General features: G+C 38.2%; 1 protein-coding gene across 1 annotated transcript in view; it reads right to left on the minus strand.

Moving 5' to 3' along the window:
• ENPEP (glutamyl aminopeptidase) overlaps positions 1-16,288 on the minus strand; it is a 93,355-nt gene that overhangs the window by 49,931 nt on the left and 27,136 nt on the right. Inside the window, exons 4-8 of the mRNA XM_025921337.2 lie at positions 13,705-13,825; positions 11,039-11,193; positions 10,232-10,345; positions 6,766-6,900; positions 4,923-4,988 (exon numbers count right to left, since the gene is read on the minus strand). Coding sequence (XP_025777122.1) covers positions 4,923-4,988; positions 6,766-6,900; positions 10,232-10,345; positions 11,039-11,193; positions 13,705-13,825 — 591 coding nt within the window. The remainder of the gene's footprint in view (positions 1-4,922; positions 4,989-6,765; positions 6,901-10,231; positions 10,346-11,038; positions 11,194-13,704; positions 13,826-16,288) is intronic.

A 16,288-nucleotide genomic window follows, 5' to 3' on the forward strand; every position in this document is an offset into this window, starting at 1 on the left:
AAAGAATGTCTTTACTCTTCAAATGGCTTTAAAATATGAATTATTTTTAACTAGAAAGCTCTCCCCTTTAACGATTTTGTTCACAGAATCTCTCTATACGTGAGTTTTCAGATCCAATGTGGTAGGTCCCTAAAGAAAATCCCCACTTTTCTCCTAGTCTCATAATTGGGTGCCACTTACGCCACTTCTCCTCTGTTGCTGTCAGGAATTGTCCCATGTAATAGGGACATCTTTGGGGCACCTGGGTGGCTCAGTCGGCTGAGCATCTGACTCTTGATTTCAGCTCAGGTCATGATCTCATGGCTGTGGGATGGAGACCTGCATTGGACTCTATGCTGGCTGTGCAGAGCCTGCTTGGGATTCTCTCTCTCCCTCTCCCTCTGCCCCCCCCCCCCCGCTCACGTCACTCTCTTTCAAAAAATAAAATAAAATAAAATAACATCACTTTCTTAAGTGTTTCTTGAGCCTTCAAGGAATAACAAGTGGTTGACTTCGCACATGACATTTTCACTCAAAGTGACTATAATTTTCAGGAGGTACTGTGCCTAAGTCACATTATCTTCTAAATTCCTTTCTTTTCAGGCATAGACAGATAAAACAATATTAGCAGCCAGCTCCAGGAAGCCTGGACTAGGGTTGCGACCAGTTAGGAATGCTGCCTTTGTTTTTGTTCTTTCGATTAGTTCACTGCTCAGCACTACCACTGGAGGGCAGGCAAGGGAAGGGAGAAGAAACGAAAGGCGCTCACTGGATATCAGTTTTAAGCATTTGTTCCAGAGCTTTGCACAAATCATTCATTCTAAATAAAATAAATGGATACTTGAGTATTAGTAATGAATTGTAACCATAGCTACCTGTTAATGAAAATTTCTAGTGAGTAGTAGCTTTTTAAAATTAATTTAGAGGAGTTTATTTGTATACTCACAATGCCTTGAGCTTAGAAACATGCCATCTTGGAATTAGAAGGGACTTTAAGTATTATTTAATACAACTCACATTTTGGGGGGTGAAGGAAACTGGTGCCTAGAGAGGCGATGAGATTTTTCTAAGGTAACTTTGAAGGAATTCTGAATCCTTAACCAGTCTGTGTGGTTTCTGTCAGTGGTGTCGTTATTGTTACTGCTTTTTAAACTGCAGTCTCTTGCTTCTTCCGAACCATAGGCTACATAGACATTTATATAAACAGTATATTAAAAGACATCAATTTTGAGGTGCCTGGGTGGCTCAGTCAGTTAAGTGTCCAACTCTTGATTTTAGCAGCTCAGGATCTCACCCTCATGAGATGAAGCCCCAAGCTCCATGTAAAGCTCCGTGCTGAGTATGAAGCTTGCTTAAGATTTTCTCTCTCCCTCTTGTTCTCCCCTCCCCTGCTTGTGTGCACGCGCACTCTCTCTCTCTCTTTCAAAAACGAAGACATCAATTTTATTTTGTCTATATTAGTGCATTTCTGAATACTCTATATTGAGAAATTTCTTTCTTCACCTTGAATAGTCACAATGCAGTCGTTCCACTCAAAATTTCATGATGACCTACATCCCCCAATAATAGTCCCTCATTAGTTGGGTTTGGTGTGGTAAGCACAAAAGGAAAAGAAGACTGTTTCTGTTACTAGTATCCCAGGAAGGGAAAGGACAAGTTGCAGCTGAGCCATTGCTGTCCCATCAGGGCTATTTCTTATACTAGGAGAAAAAGAAAGGATGGATATATTTCTCAGCTTGATTTCACGACCATATACTGTTACAAATTCCCCATTACCTATTATCATTTCTTATGCACAAGCACAGCCTTAAAGATTTTCCAGGTGATGGCTTTGATCTTATTCCCCTTCACTACTACCTACTTTGAGGTCTGAGATAGGGTTTGGGGGAAGGTGATGAGCTTGAAAGAGAATAGACAGCTGGCCATCCCCAGATTTAGTACCACACTTTGGTCAGCTAATGAAGAGTCACTTTGGTCAGAAAGTATTTGCTAGGGAAAGATCTTGAGCAATATCACAGATTGTGGAATTTAGGGGCAGCAAACATAGAGTGATGCTAATTCAAGTAAAGACACTATTCAGATACTTGAATGAAGTAAAAGAATGTTCCAATTGGCTTGAGAGCTTATTGAGTGTGGTCTATACTGATCATATGCTGTTTTCAGATATTAGCTAGTGTTTGAAGATTGTAGGGGAAAAGTGAGTGTTTTAGTGGCTAGTGGGTTGTGTGTGTGTGTGTGTGTGTGTGTGTGTGTGTGTTAATTTATTCCACAGCACTATGATGGCATGAAAAAAATTAATATCTATTCATTCTAGTTTGGTTTCTAGCTCCATCTGTAGTCACAGGGTAGAGGAAGACATATTTCACTTGAGAAATATTAGTTTTAGATAGGACTAGATTTTTAATTAATTATACCATAGATACCAGGCTAAAGGAAATATGAGAGTATTACTGAATTATTAGAATAGCTATTCACTTTTAAAATTTTTTTTTTTCAACGTTTTTTATTTATTTTTGGGACAGAGAGAGACAGAGCATGAACGGGGGAGGGGCAGAGAGAGAGGGAGACACAGAATCGGAAACAGGCTCCAGGCTCCGAGCCATCAGCCCAGAGCCCGACGCGGGGCGCGAACTCACGGACCGCGAGATCGTGACCTGGCTGAAGTCGGACGCTTAGCCGACTGCGCCACCCAGGCGCCCCATAGAATAGCTATTCACTTTTAAAGACTCCTGGTACATCTCTAGGAGTTGCTTTAAAAATCATTTAATTTGAAGTCAGCTTTGAAAATTCCAAGAATGTGTTATCCATCAGTTTCATTTAGAATGAAACTATGCAAATGGAATTTTAACTTAATTTTTAAAAAATGAATTGTCGGGGTGCCTGGGTGGCGCAGTCGGTTAAGCGTCCGACTTCAGCCAGGTCACGATCTCGCGGTCCGTGAGTTCGAGCCCCGCGTCAGGCTCTGGGCTGATGGCTCAGAGCCTGGAGCCTGTTTCCGATTCTGTGTCTCCCTCTCTCTCTGCCCCTCCCCTGTTCATGCTCTGTCTTTCTCTGTCCCCCAAAAAATAAAATAAACGTTGAAAAAAAAATTAAAAAAAAAAATGAATTGTCTTTGTTTTTTTCTCTGTGTTGTTTCTTACAGACCATTCATTCATTTAAGAAGCACTGTTTGGATTGTCTATCATGTGTAATGCAGTCTACTAGGGACTGGAATATATACAAAGATACAGAAGACAGAGTTCCCCACTAAAGGTGCTCACAGCGAGAGAAGATATGATGAAATGTGACTTTGAAGCTGGTGGAAAAGTTACAAGGTGTTCTAATGTACACATAAGAACAGGCACACGGCTTCTCCCTTTCTTCCAGTGTCCACAGAGAGTATTTTATTAGTAGACAAGAGGAGTAAAATGCATTGATGTACCCCCTGAATATCTCCTAAGTCTTGGTCGTGTAGTCACCTAGGAACTTTGCCATTGGGTAAAGAGACTGTTTCTTTTTGGGGTGGCATAGAGACTGCTAGATGCCACATAAGAAGGCTCGGTGGTGGTAGGAGCTGAAGGAATAGTGAGCGGACATTGTCCTGGGGAATCACATCCAAAAGGAGTACTGGTACTCTTTGGGAAGGCTGGCAGGACGCTGCTCTGACCTGTTTTCTACGTTCTGGAGCGGCAACCTCAGCACCACTGCTCTGCCTAACCACCCGGGGCCTCACAGTGGGGAGGATGGAGGAGAATGGGAAGAAGCAGGAAGACAGTTCCGACTCCAGGCTGCAATGGGCCAACCTACAGACAGGACAGTTGCAGGGACAGAGTGTAGCCACGCTGATGCCATTAAAACCCTGAGAGATTTGGCTTAGGTTTTCTAGAAAAACAAAAAAGAAGCTGAAATACCCACTGGGGCAGTATGCCTAAGGGGGATGTGTGCAATGCTCTTGAAAATGTACTGCCATTTCTGCTTCCAAAAGGAAGCAGGCCCTCTTTATTCCTTGACTCTACACATTCCTTGAATGTGTGCATTTGCCACTTTGAAGTCCAATAATAAGGAAAAAGTCCTTGCACGAACTATAAAGGAAGACTTTTATAGATACACTTAGATCTTTATGTCATGTCACTATGGACTGAGTTGTGTTCCCCAAAATTCATACATTGAAGCTTCATCTCTAATGCGATTGTGTTGGCAGATGGGGTCTTTGGGAGGTATTTAGGTTTAGATGAAGTCATGAGGGTGGGACCCTCATGATGGGATCAATGCTTGATGATAAGAGGCACCAGAAAGCTCTCTCCCTCGGCTATGTGAGGACACGGGGAAAGGCAGCCATCTGCAAGCCAGGCAAACAGCCCTTTCTAAAACAGGAATCTGCGGTGCCTTGGTCGAGACATCTCAGCCCCCAGAACGGTGAGAAAATAAATTTCTGTTGTTTAAACGACTCAGTCGATGTATTTATTATGGCAGCCTAAGCCAATACACATGTAAAGGATATCAAAAATAACTAAGGACTCCATGTAACTTCTCCATGAAATTTCTGCTAAATGGTAATTAGAGGTAACAGTGTGGGCACTTCGCTGGATGTGAAGTCACCTTTCTGTGTTTTGCTGTTTAATCTGTCCCTGCGTAAGGAGAGGAAAAAGTAAAAGAGGAGTAGTTCCTTGATTAATCACATACCGACATTAAGCGTCCGACTTCAGCCAGGTCACGATCTCACGGTCCGTGAGTTCGAGCCCCGCGTCGGGCTCTGGGCTGATGGCTCAGAGCCTGGAGCCTGTTTCCGATTCTGTGTCTCCCTCTCTCTCTGCCCCTCCCCCGTTCATGCTCTGTCTCTCTCTGTCCCCAAAATAAATAAACGTTGAAAAAAAAAATTAAAAAAAAAAAATCACATACCGACATTCATCAGCCACGGACCGATGTGCCTCACGCGTAGAACTATTAAAAGTCATAAATCATACCTGACATCCTTTTTGAAACTTCTCTGGGGTTATCCAGTCTTCAAGCATCCTCAGAATGGAAACGCCCTATGGTGGAAAAGAATAGCAAATTGAACTAATAAAGGATACCAGTGACCACTGTCGTGACTAGTATTTCATGATCATATGTGTGAGATTATCTCTTCAATATGATTCCACGAAATTACTTGGCTATAGCTCCATGGTTTTAAAATAAAAATAGCATTTGGCACACCTCCTGTATCTATGCTTCTAAAATAACAAAAGGTCAAGAGTAGTTGATAAAGGGGCCATCATTTCAGAGACTTGGGGGGTTAAATAATTATTGCACTTCATCAAATGAACCAGCAGATGGAGCTTTTCTAATGAAAGAGAACCGTTAGAAAGACTTAGAAAACTTATTTTTCAGTGAATAAGGAAAGTAATTCCATGATAAAATTCTGGCTACTTCTTAAATTTATTTCAATACTTTTCAAAATACTACATTTTGTGGAAAGAGTTGAGGAATTATCTGGTCAAATAGTTTAATATAGATATATCATTTAGGTATAAAATCCTTTTCAAAAGTAGTTCATCTCATTTGTTTTTATTTTGTCTGAAGAATCTAATGAATACTTCTGCTCTCTACTTTCTCTGCACATGTTATAAGATTAATACTAAAATGCACTATTGATAAATTTTTATATCCATTTTCAAGTAACTTGCCGGAAGAACATGTGCTTCTCCCCATCTGTTAGCAATTTTTACTGCAATTTATTAAGTATAAATTATTTTTGCACAGAGAAGACTAAAGGCTTAGAACATTTATTTCTGACCTAGTATCTTAAACCCATGGAATATCTAGGACTCGGAAAGAAACCGATTTAATAAAATATAAACATCTCCATGTGAGTAATTAGAATATCCTGTAAGTGGCCTAGAAATGTTCACTTTAACAGAAATATAAAAGAATCATTAGCAATATGAAAGAAAAATGAGAAAAGAAGCCTAAAAAGATGCTGTGGGAATGACAGGGAAAGCCAAAATTATGATGCTATAAATTTGAAGTAGCCATCTATAGAAGGCTTTTCTCACGTAACCATTTTATCTAGTATTCATTTTAATAATTAAAATATTTTGTCTTAAACAAGACTAGGCATTATCCAGAATAACAAACTGTATTCATTTCCAGTGGCTTTTGAGCAACTTAGCATACTGGGTAAACCTTGAGCAGCAAAAGGGAAATAACTACATCATGCTGCATGCAGGCATGAATACATTTGGAGGAGGAGCTGTAGGAAGGAAACACTGTGGGAGAAAATGGGTCGCTGCAGACCTTCAGTAGTTCTGCAAAAAAAATTTCTTGGATAAAAATGCCCCATCTGCAACATGCTAATAACGTCATCTTTATGTCTTATATAAAAATGGATAAAAGGAATTCCTTCCAACTGAGTTGGGTTTCAGTTCTTCCTGGAAGCACTAAAGGATTCTATAGAAAAGATGTCCCCATATATGGCGTTTTCCAAAGACCACATAGCAGAAAAAGAAGATTCACTCTTTTAAAAAATCAGATAAAAGAATTTTAAATTTGAAGCTTAAAGTGTACATGTTCAGTTAGAATGAGAGAGGCTATAAACAAAAGTGAAGGGAGAAATCTTTCAAAGTCTGATTCAAAGTCTTGTGACAATGACCAGCATTGATCGTTTTGACCGAAAAGTCCCAACTACTGAATATTCAGCATCCAGAAATAAGTTCCACACTGTTTCCTAAAGCCCATGAGCATAGTCTAACCTTCTTACCGTTTTTAGGCATTTACTAAAAGTCACTAAACAGGAAGATGCTCACAACAATGTCCTATCTTCCCCACCTTGCTATAGGATATTCCATCAAAGACAGATGTTATTTCAGCAGGAGTTGTCACAGTGACAACAATTGGGTGCGAAGACATCAAAGAATCGTCCTCTTGTACAGGTAACACGTCTTCAAGTAACATCTGATCTCTCTGAAACGACACAACGCACCAAAGAAATACAGCACTTCCTCTATAATGGTCCATATTTCAAAATATCAGTGATATAAAATTGGGGGAGAATAAATATAAATTGCTCAAATTACTTAAGACAAGCGTTAGGTGTCCAAATGAATCACATGTTGCACTGATTCATCTGCATGGATTCCATTCCCTTCTTCTAGTATAATTCCTTTGACTCCGCCCCTATGTGACAGGCCAAGAAGACACAAGCATCTGTGAATTCTGTCTCTGCCACTTCTGTGTGACTTTCGGACATGTGCCAAGCTTTTCAAGCCCTATTTCCGCACCTGTGCAACGGGCATGTTATCGCCTCACACCTTTGTTCTCCGAATTAAGTGAGGATACATGTTGATCTGCCAAAAACTAATGTTCGGGATTTCTTTTTTTCAGTCAACTAATCATTAGAATTTGGATGATTCATAATTAATCAAAGAAAATATTAGCTTTTGCCATAGTTCATCGTCTTCTCATTCCAATACTATGTTTTCTTGGCAAAATACAGTGGTTGAGAGGTCTAGCCATCTAGTCAGACTTCCACAGCTCATAACTCAATTTTTGCCATTTCCTAGATACGTAGGTTTAAGCAAGCTCCCGCACCCATCAAATAGCGGTAATAATGGCATCTACTTTTTGGAATTGTTAGAGAATTCAATGAGATAATGCGTGGTAAGCATTTGGCATAGTCTCTGGTGGAGTGAAACCCAACACATTAGCTGCTATTATTATTTTGATTCATAATCAATTAGATTCTGAAATCTCATTCTGTTAAATCACTACTTAAAGAAAAATCAAAAGCCTTATTGGTCTTCTTTTATTAAAAATATTCCCCAAAGAGGAGCATACTATATTTACATTTTCCAATTTTGTGATTTCCATTTATAATAGACAAGGTACTATTGTCAAGTGATGACTGCCAATCAAGGTAATTTTGATCTGGACTTAAAACTTTGTGCACCTTTTATTTTATTTTTTTTTCCAATATATGAAATTTATTGTCAAATTGGTTTCCATACAACACCCAGTGCTCATCCCAAAAGGTGCCCTCCTCAATACCCATCCCCCACCCTCCCCTCCCTCCCACCCCCCAACAACCCTCAGTTTGTTCTCAGTTTTTAAGAGTCTCTTATGCTTTGGCTCTCTCCCACTCTAACCTCTTTTTTTTTTTTTTCCTTCCCCTCCTCCATGGGTTTCTGTTAAGTTTCTCAGGATCCACATAAGAGTGAAACCATATGGTATCTGTCTTTCTCTGTATGGCTTATTTCACTTAGCATCACACTCTCCAGTTCCATCCACGTTGCTACAAAGGGCCGTATTTCGTTCTTTCTCATTGCCATGTAGTACTCCATTGCTTTGTACACCTTTTAGATGCAGAACGCATTCAGGTCTCAGGGTCAGGAAATTTGACTCTAGTCTTAGTTGTGCTACCAATTTTCTATGTGAGATTGGAAAGTTAGATTACCTTCCTGGGCATCAGAGTTTTCACCTGTAAAGTGAAGCTCCACTATTATGGTACTTATCAGGCTCTCTTACAGTCTGTCTTTTTATTTATCTGTCCCCTCTACCCACCATACCCTTAACTGGGAGCTCCTTGAGGGCAAGAACTATGTTTTGTTCAGTTTTGGATACTCTGTAGTGTTCACTAAAGATAGAAGACTGAATGAGTGGATAAAGAATGAATGAATGGGGGCAACTTGGGTGGCTGAGTTGGTTAAGTGTCCTATTCTTGGTTTCGGCTCGGGTCAGGATCTCACAGATCGTGATTTTGAGCCCCACATCAGGCTCCATGCTGACAATGCGGAGCTTGCTTGGGATTCACTCTCTTTCCCTCTCTCTCTGCCCTTCCCCTGCTCATGCTCTCTCACTCTCTCTCTCTCTCAAAATAAATAAATAAACTTAAAAAAAAAAAAGGAATGAATGAATGATGATGAATGGGTGAATAAATGAGTTGGACCATGTGATTAAATTTCACTTAAGAACTGCATACTAAATTCTTTTGAAATTTCATTGGTGTTTTGAAATACTGAATTGGAATATTAAAATGTTATATATATATATATATATATATATATATATATATATATATGACAACAATTTAAAATGTTATACTTTCTTGCGATACCTTGATATAAGTATGGCATCAGGATATTTTATACAAAATAAAGGACAACATATTTTTTCATTTATATAGTTTAGTTTCAATAAATTACAAAATCAACAATTTTCAACATATATGAGTGATTCCCAACTAGTGGAAAGTTTGTCCCCCAGGGAACATCTGGAAACATGTGGACACATTTTTGGTTTTACAGCTGGGGAGGGAGGGTTACTTGTATCTCTATATGGGCCAGGGATGCTCTTAAATATCCTACAATACACAGGACAGCCTCCACCATTATCAAGCACTCCTGAATTATCTGGGCCAAATGTCAGTAGTTCCGTGGTTGGAAAACCCTGATGTAGATTAAAAGTTCTAAAGCAGGAATTGTTGCAAGTTAACTTCTTCATTTTTTAAGATAGCTTGTACAATCGGCCAAAGGCTTCAAGTTTGTCTTTTTATTTTTTCCAGTAGAGGGCGGTAGTCTTATAGTACACAACTTTCTGTAATTCTCTACTTTTACACATCTACACATTTACACTTTCATATATACTAACAGACAGGCATACCTACACCATCTAAATAGAGATAAAGACAGATTTAGCTTTTCAGAAAAAAATCTTTAGGGTTCACAGACGCCTTTGTTCCAGGCCCCTCAGGGACATAAGGTAGGATAATGGTAGTTACACGTATTTTTAGGAGCTTTTAAGCTTACAAGAGAGAGAACAATGTTCTTCTTTTATAGAGGAGAGAACCAACTCAGGATACGTCACTTGCTCAAAGTCACATTCTCTGTAACACTAAGTTTGTGCTCTTATTTCTTTACCACACTATTTCACCATAACGTAAGTGGTTTGCAAAATGAGAGATTTTTCAAAGGACTAGCACTACAGACACTTAAATATAGAGCTGCATTGCCTAAGCTCACTATTTTTTTTTTCTTACTTTGACACATGTTATTAAGGGACTCTATCAAGGATATCCTCAGACTGGGCTGGTCAATTGCTCTCCGAGACCTCGGCACTCACCCTAAGCCAGATAGAGTTCAGTGGAGCTGACCGATTCTACTCCATACACACAATGGGCTTGGCCCCCCAGTTCACCATTGCACCAGGCCCCTGACTCGGGGACATTGTCATTGTGTACAGGTCTCAGTCACTTTCATGAGGAAAATAGACATTTGGAGCTTATGTGTTTAGGGCTCACCATTTGCCACTCTTTTTCTGCTTGGTTTACTCCCAGGAACTCAAAGAAGGAAGCAAAGCCTTCATTCAGCCACAAGTCTTCCCACCATTCCATGGTCACAATATTTCCAAACCACTGGAATTATAAGCAATAAAGAGATGGTTAAATTTTTATGCTTGTGGTAGAGAGGCCTAGACAATTTCAATACGTTTATTTGTCCATGAAAATGTCACTTGACACAGAAGTGGCAGGCATTGTACTTAATTAGCATTTATTTCCTGCATTATTTCTCCTGATTTTTTTCCACTTCTCCTGATTTTTAAATGATCTTAAATTCTCTTTCGTTTATTGCCTTTATTTTAGTATCACCGGGACTATTTAAAGTCATAGCAAAGACTCCTGTATACTTACTACAAGCAAAACAATGTGTCTTAAAAGGTTTTTATGGTAAAATATTTAGTAGCACTAAGAAAGACTTTCAAGCAGGATTTTCTGGTTGGCCGTTTTTTATTTGTCAAGTTATAATTAATTTCAGTTATTCCTATGGTCTTAAGCTACTTTAAAAAACAAGCGAAAATTTGAGGGGCATCTGGGTGGCTCAGTCGGTCAAGGGTCTGACTCTTGATTTTGGCTCAGGTCAAGATTTTGTGGTTCGTGGGTTTGAGACCCGCATCAGGCTCTGCACTGACAGAGCCTGTCTCCCCCTCCCCTGCTTGTGTGTGCACTCATGCTTTCCCTCTCTCTCTCTCTCTCTCTCTCTCTCTCTCTCTCTCTCTCTCAAAAAAAGAAAAAGAAAAAAAAAGCTGATTTGATGCTAAGATTCTATACCTGATGCACAAGTTCATGGGCAACCACACTGGCCACCCTCTGCCGGTTTGATGAAGCTGATTCCTGAGGGTCATAAAGCAAATTTGTTTCTCTGTAAGTGATGAGTCCCCAGTTCTCCATAGCCCCGGTGCCAAAGTCTGGAATAGCGATTTCATCTATGGAAAAAGAAACAGTCCCATGAGAAATACTTCTTTGCATTTGTTTATAACATTTCTTACCAAATTAAGTTCTTTGGATGAATGTGTTTTAAAAAGGCTAAAAATAATTTCTTAGAATAAAAAACAATAATCTATTTGTGTGAACTATTCAATCTTCATGCACTCAAACTTTCCATGGAATGCTTCCTGTTGACTCCAGATATCAATGTGTCTTCTATTTTTCAAAGAAGGATACTAATGGCAATGCTCTTTTCAGTCCTCTATAATTTTATGTCTTTGTCTCTGTCTGTACTTCATTTTTATTAGAAGTGCAGGGCTTTGAAGTACACAGAGATATATTTCTATCCAGGGATGCAGAATATTAGAGAATATAAAATTCCACTTTTTCCCTATTTCTGTACAATTTATCAGCTCGATTCCCTACTAATTGAATAGGGTCCCATCCATTTGTGTGCACTAAAGAAGTTGGGTCAACACGAAATAAACTGTATTCTTTCTCAATTCTCTTCCAGACCTACCATGTCGGGTTCTACCAGGACTTTCTATTCTTTATTTTTGTTTGGGCCCATAATCTTAGATATAATGATAGGAAGAAGCGGTGCTGATCAGTTCCATGTCAAATCGCAAAACGGAAAATGTTGAGCTTGATTAGTGGACAGGATGCAATTTCTTCAGTTAATGAACTATAATAAAAAATGTAATTTCTCTATTAGCACCCAGAATTTCCATGATTCTAGTTAAAATAAGGATTCCTAAACCTTTTTATAAAGAATGAAAAATGGGTATATTATCTTCAATAAAAATCAAGATTACAGCAGTAGTTTTCTTTTTGTGTCATCGTCATTCTTAGGTTTGGCTATTTTGTCACAAGAACACCCACTTAAAGGGTGAAGAACTACTCCCTCCAAGGACCAATATTTTCTATAACATTATGGAGTATAATTTGTACCTAATCTTTGAACAAAAGGACTTTTTTTGTGACGTGGTTTCTCTAGTGAGTATTAACGTTATAATTAATGAACTCTAGTGTAGTGTTTAATAAACACTACACTAGAGATCAGGAGGGAACAAATGCAGAAGTCATCTGTAAAAAAAAGTCTAGGAAACAGTTAATTCTGAAAGGGCTGAAATGCATTTTATTTTTTTTTTAATTTTTTTTTTTAAATTTTTTTTTTCAACGTTTACTTATTTTTGGGACAGAGAGAGACAGAGCATGAACGGGGGAGGGGCAGAGAGAGAGGGAGACACAGAATCGGAAACAGGCTCCAGGCTCCGAGCCGTCAGCCCAGAGCCCGACGCGGGGCTCGAACTCACGGACCGCGAGATCGTGACCTGGCTGAAGTCGGACGCTTAACCGACTGCGCCACCCAGGCGCCCCGAAATGCATTTTAAAGTATAAAGAAGGAGTAAGGGAGAATGAGGAAGAGAAAAGGAGCAGAGAGAATAAATTTCTAAGAGCTCCACTTCCCACTTTATCCTGGGTGGTACAAGTGAGATAAAGAGAGAAGAGACTTTTAAATTGATGTGCTTAACATTTTATTAAATATTATTCTGATTTTGATGAAAAGTTGTTTCTCTTCCTTTGTCTCTGTAATAGTTGGGAGCTGATGCCATTGAAGAGAAAACGGACCATCTACAAAGGTGCTCAGAGCCACAGCTATTCCCACTCAGAGAACCTGGTTTCCCAGTCACTTTGCACTGCTAATTTGTTAAAGTACAGGCATAAATTGAAATGGAGAAATAAATTTTGGGTTGGTTGGCGTTCTTGTTGCCTCCATTTTATCCCTACAGACATCTATATGGATGTTTCATTTAAAGTCTTTGCAAATACCACGCAAGCTTACTAATAAAGCATTTTTGCTGTTGGTAGAAGTGTCATATCCATTTCGATTATAGCCTTTTTATTTTAAAAAGAAAACGTTCCCCCCCATTAGAAAATATATATATATATATATATATATATATATATATATATATATGTGTGTGTGTATATATACATATATATATATATATGTATATATATATATATATTTTTTTTTTCATTCTAACTGCTGGAGAATCTAGAATTAGTCTTGTCCAATGGAAGGACGGGAAGAACATAGGACTCCGATAGCATCATTTATCTCTTTTAGTTATGAACTCATTGATGGGAGAGCAGCAATGTAAGCTCTTGGAACAGTAATGACTTTGAAATCAACTAATCTAGGTTGCTATTTCTGGCTCCATTATTATCAGCGTCTGCAGTTCCACACAATACTTTAATCTTTATTTGGAAGTAAAAGTCTTTGCATTTAACAGGTAAGAACAGAGTAAGTATGGACATTACTCTTGGAGGAATCCAAAATGCGTCTTTCAGGGTCTAGTAAATATTAGACACATATTTTAGGCATATAATAAAAAGACTAAGGGGTGACTATTAACTGAAAATGCTAAACCTGGAGGAAATGATTTAACTTAGGCGAAAGCAAAGGCAATATTAAAAATAAGAAAATAAAAAATGAGTCTCACCTAATTTAGGAAGAGCATAATCCATAGCAAAGTATTCTTCAAAATAATCAAACACAATTTTAGTTATGGTTGCAGCATATTCAGCTGTGTGCTTTTGCTCTGGCTGGACATATATAGTGAGCTATTAAACAAAACACAAAAATTCAGTGAAAATTATTCTTTGCTTGATAAAACACAAAAACTATGACATATAACAGAGTGGAGAGAAGGTGAGCTTTGGGTCCAGGTAGAGACTTGTTTGAATCCCAGGTCTTTATGGTTTTGGACAAATCACTTCACATCTCTGAGACTGATGTGTAAAGGAAATTATGCTGTATAACATTCTGAGTAATTTCCATAACTAGAAATTATGTAAGTCGCAACAGTTGGCATAGTGTCCAATATACTTTTTAAATGTTATTACTTTTTTCTATTTAGAACATATATTCTTAATATCTATGTGTACCTATTTTTCTATCAATTTCTTTTTCTTTCTCTCTCTCTCTGTGTGTGTGTGTGTGTGTGTGTGTGTGTGTGTGTGTGTGTGTGTAATCTGCCTTTGAGGAAATGAGTCATGTGATTTTCTCATCTAAAGAGCCCTTAGATACATTTTTTTTTTGCTTGCACTATTCATTACTGTCCAAATTACCCTTTTGATATTTTAACTATTTTACTCCCAGAGTCTAAAATATAGTGATTCAAAATTTTCTGAGAGGGAGGCATCTTGACAAACTACATCAATTCTCTATTTGTGTGCCTATGACATGATTTACAAATCAAATCCAAGTATAAACTTTTTACCCCCCAATTTCAAGCATGTATGACCCAGAATAGCCAACACAATATTGAGGGAGAAAAACTAAGTTGGAAGATTGATACTACCTGACTTAAAGACTTACTATAAAGCTATACTAATCAAGACAATGTGGTATTAGCAAAAGAATAGACAAATAGATCAGTACAACACAGTAGAGGGCCCAGAAATAGACCCAATAAAAATAGTCAAATGATCTTTGACAAGGAAGCAAAGGCAATACAATGGAATACAGATCATGTTTGTAACCAATGGTGCTGGAACAACTGAACTTCCACATGCAAAAAAATGAATTTAGATACTGACCTTACACCCTTCACAAAAATTAACTTAAAATGGATTGCAGACCTAAATGTAAAAGGCAAAACTGTAAAATTCCTAGAAGATAACATGGGAGAAAACTTAGATGACCTTGGGTATGAAGATAACTTCTTGCAACACCATGAAAGAAATAATTGATGATTTGGACTTCATTAAAAACTTCTGGTCTGTGAAAGACAATGTCAAGAGAATGAGAAGACAAGCCACAGACTGGGAGAAAATATTTGCAAGAGACATATCTGATAAAGGACTGCTACCCCAAATATACAAAGAGCTCTTAAAATTCAACAAGAAGAAAACAAACAAGCTGATTAAAACATGGGCCAAAGACCTTAACAAACAGCTCATCAGTGAAGATACAGAGTTTGCAAATACGTTACACAAAAAGATGCTCCCCATCATATGTCATGAAGGAGATGCAACAGTAAGGTACGACTGCACACCCACTAGAATGCCAAAATCTGGAACACTGACAACAACAAATGCTAGCAAGGACATGGAGTTCCCATACACTGCTGCTGGGAATGCAAAATGCTATAGCCGCTTTGGAAGACAATTTGGAAGTTTCTGACAAAACTAAACATACCCTTACTATATGATGCAGTAATTGTGCTCCTTTGTATTTACCTAAAGATTTTAAAACATGTCCAACAAATACTTGCACATAAATGTTTATAGCGGCTTCACTCACAATTCCCAACACTTGGAAGCAACCAAGATGTCCTTCAATAGATAAATAAACTGTGGCCCATCCAGACAATGGAATATTACTCTGTGCTAAAAAGAAATGAGCTATCAAGCCATGAAAAGACAGGGAGAAACCTTAAATAGATATTACTAACTGAAAGAGGCCAGTCTGAAAAGGCCTCGTACTGTATCACTCCAACTATATTATTTTGGAAGAGGCAAAACTATGGAGACAATAAGGAGATCAGTAGTCGCTAGGGGTTAGGAGGTGGAGGAAGAAGGAAATATGAATAAATGGACCACAGAGGATTTTTAGGGCAGTGAAAGCAATCTGTAGGATATAACAATGATACAAAAATAACATTATACATTTGTCCAAATCCATAGAATGTACAATGCCAAAAGCGAACCCTATGGTAAACTATGGATTTTGGATATTATGATGTGTCAATGTAGGTTCATCTTTGGTAAAAAAAAAAAATGTACTATTTGGAGGAGTGATAGTGATAATGGGGTATGGCATGCATATGTGGGGGCAGGAGGTATATGTAAAATCTTCATACCTTCCCTTCAATTTAATTGTACACTTAAAACTTCCCTAAAAAAAGTCTTTTAAAAATAACTTTGAGGAATTCAAGTGAAGCGTACTTGCTAAACTTATGGCCAGATTCAAAACCCTCAAGTAAAGCAAAATATGCAGTCATTTGGTAAATCCAATTCCATCTACCTAATGGCACAGGTGACCCATAATTTTAAAAAAGGAAAAAAGAAAGAGAAATTATG

Source organism: Puma concolor, chromosome B1 (genome assembly GCF_028749965.1).
Source record: "Puma concolor isolate L17-30 chromosome B1, mPumCon1.1.hap2, whole genome shotgun sequence".
Lineage (NCBI taxonomy): Eukaryota > Metazoa > Chordata > Mammalia > Carnivora > Felidae > Puma > Puma concolor.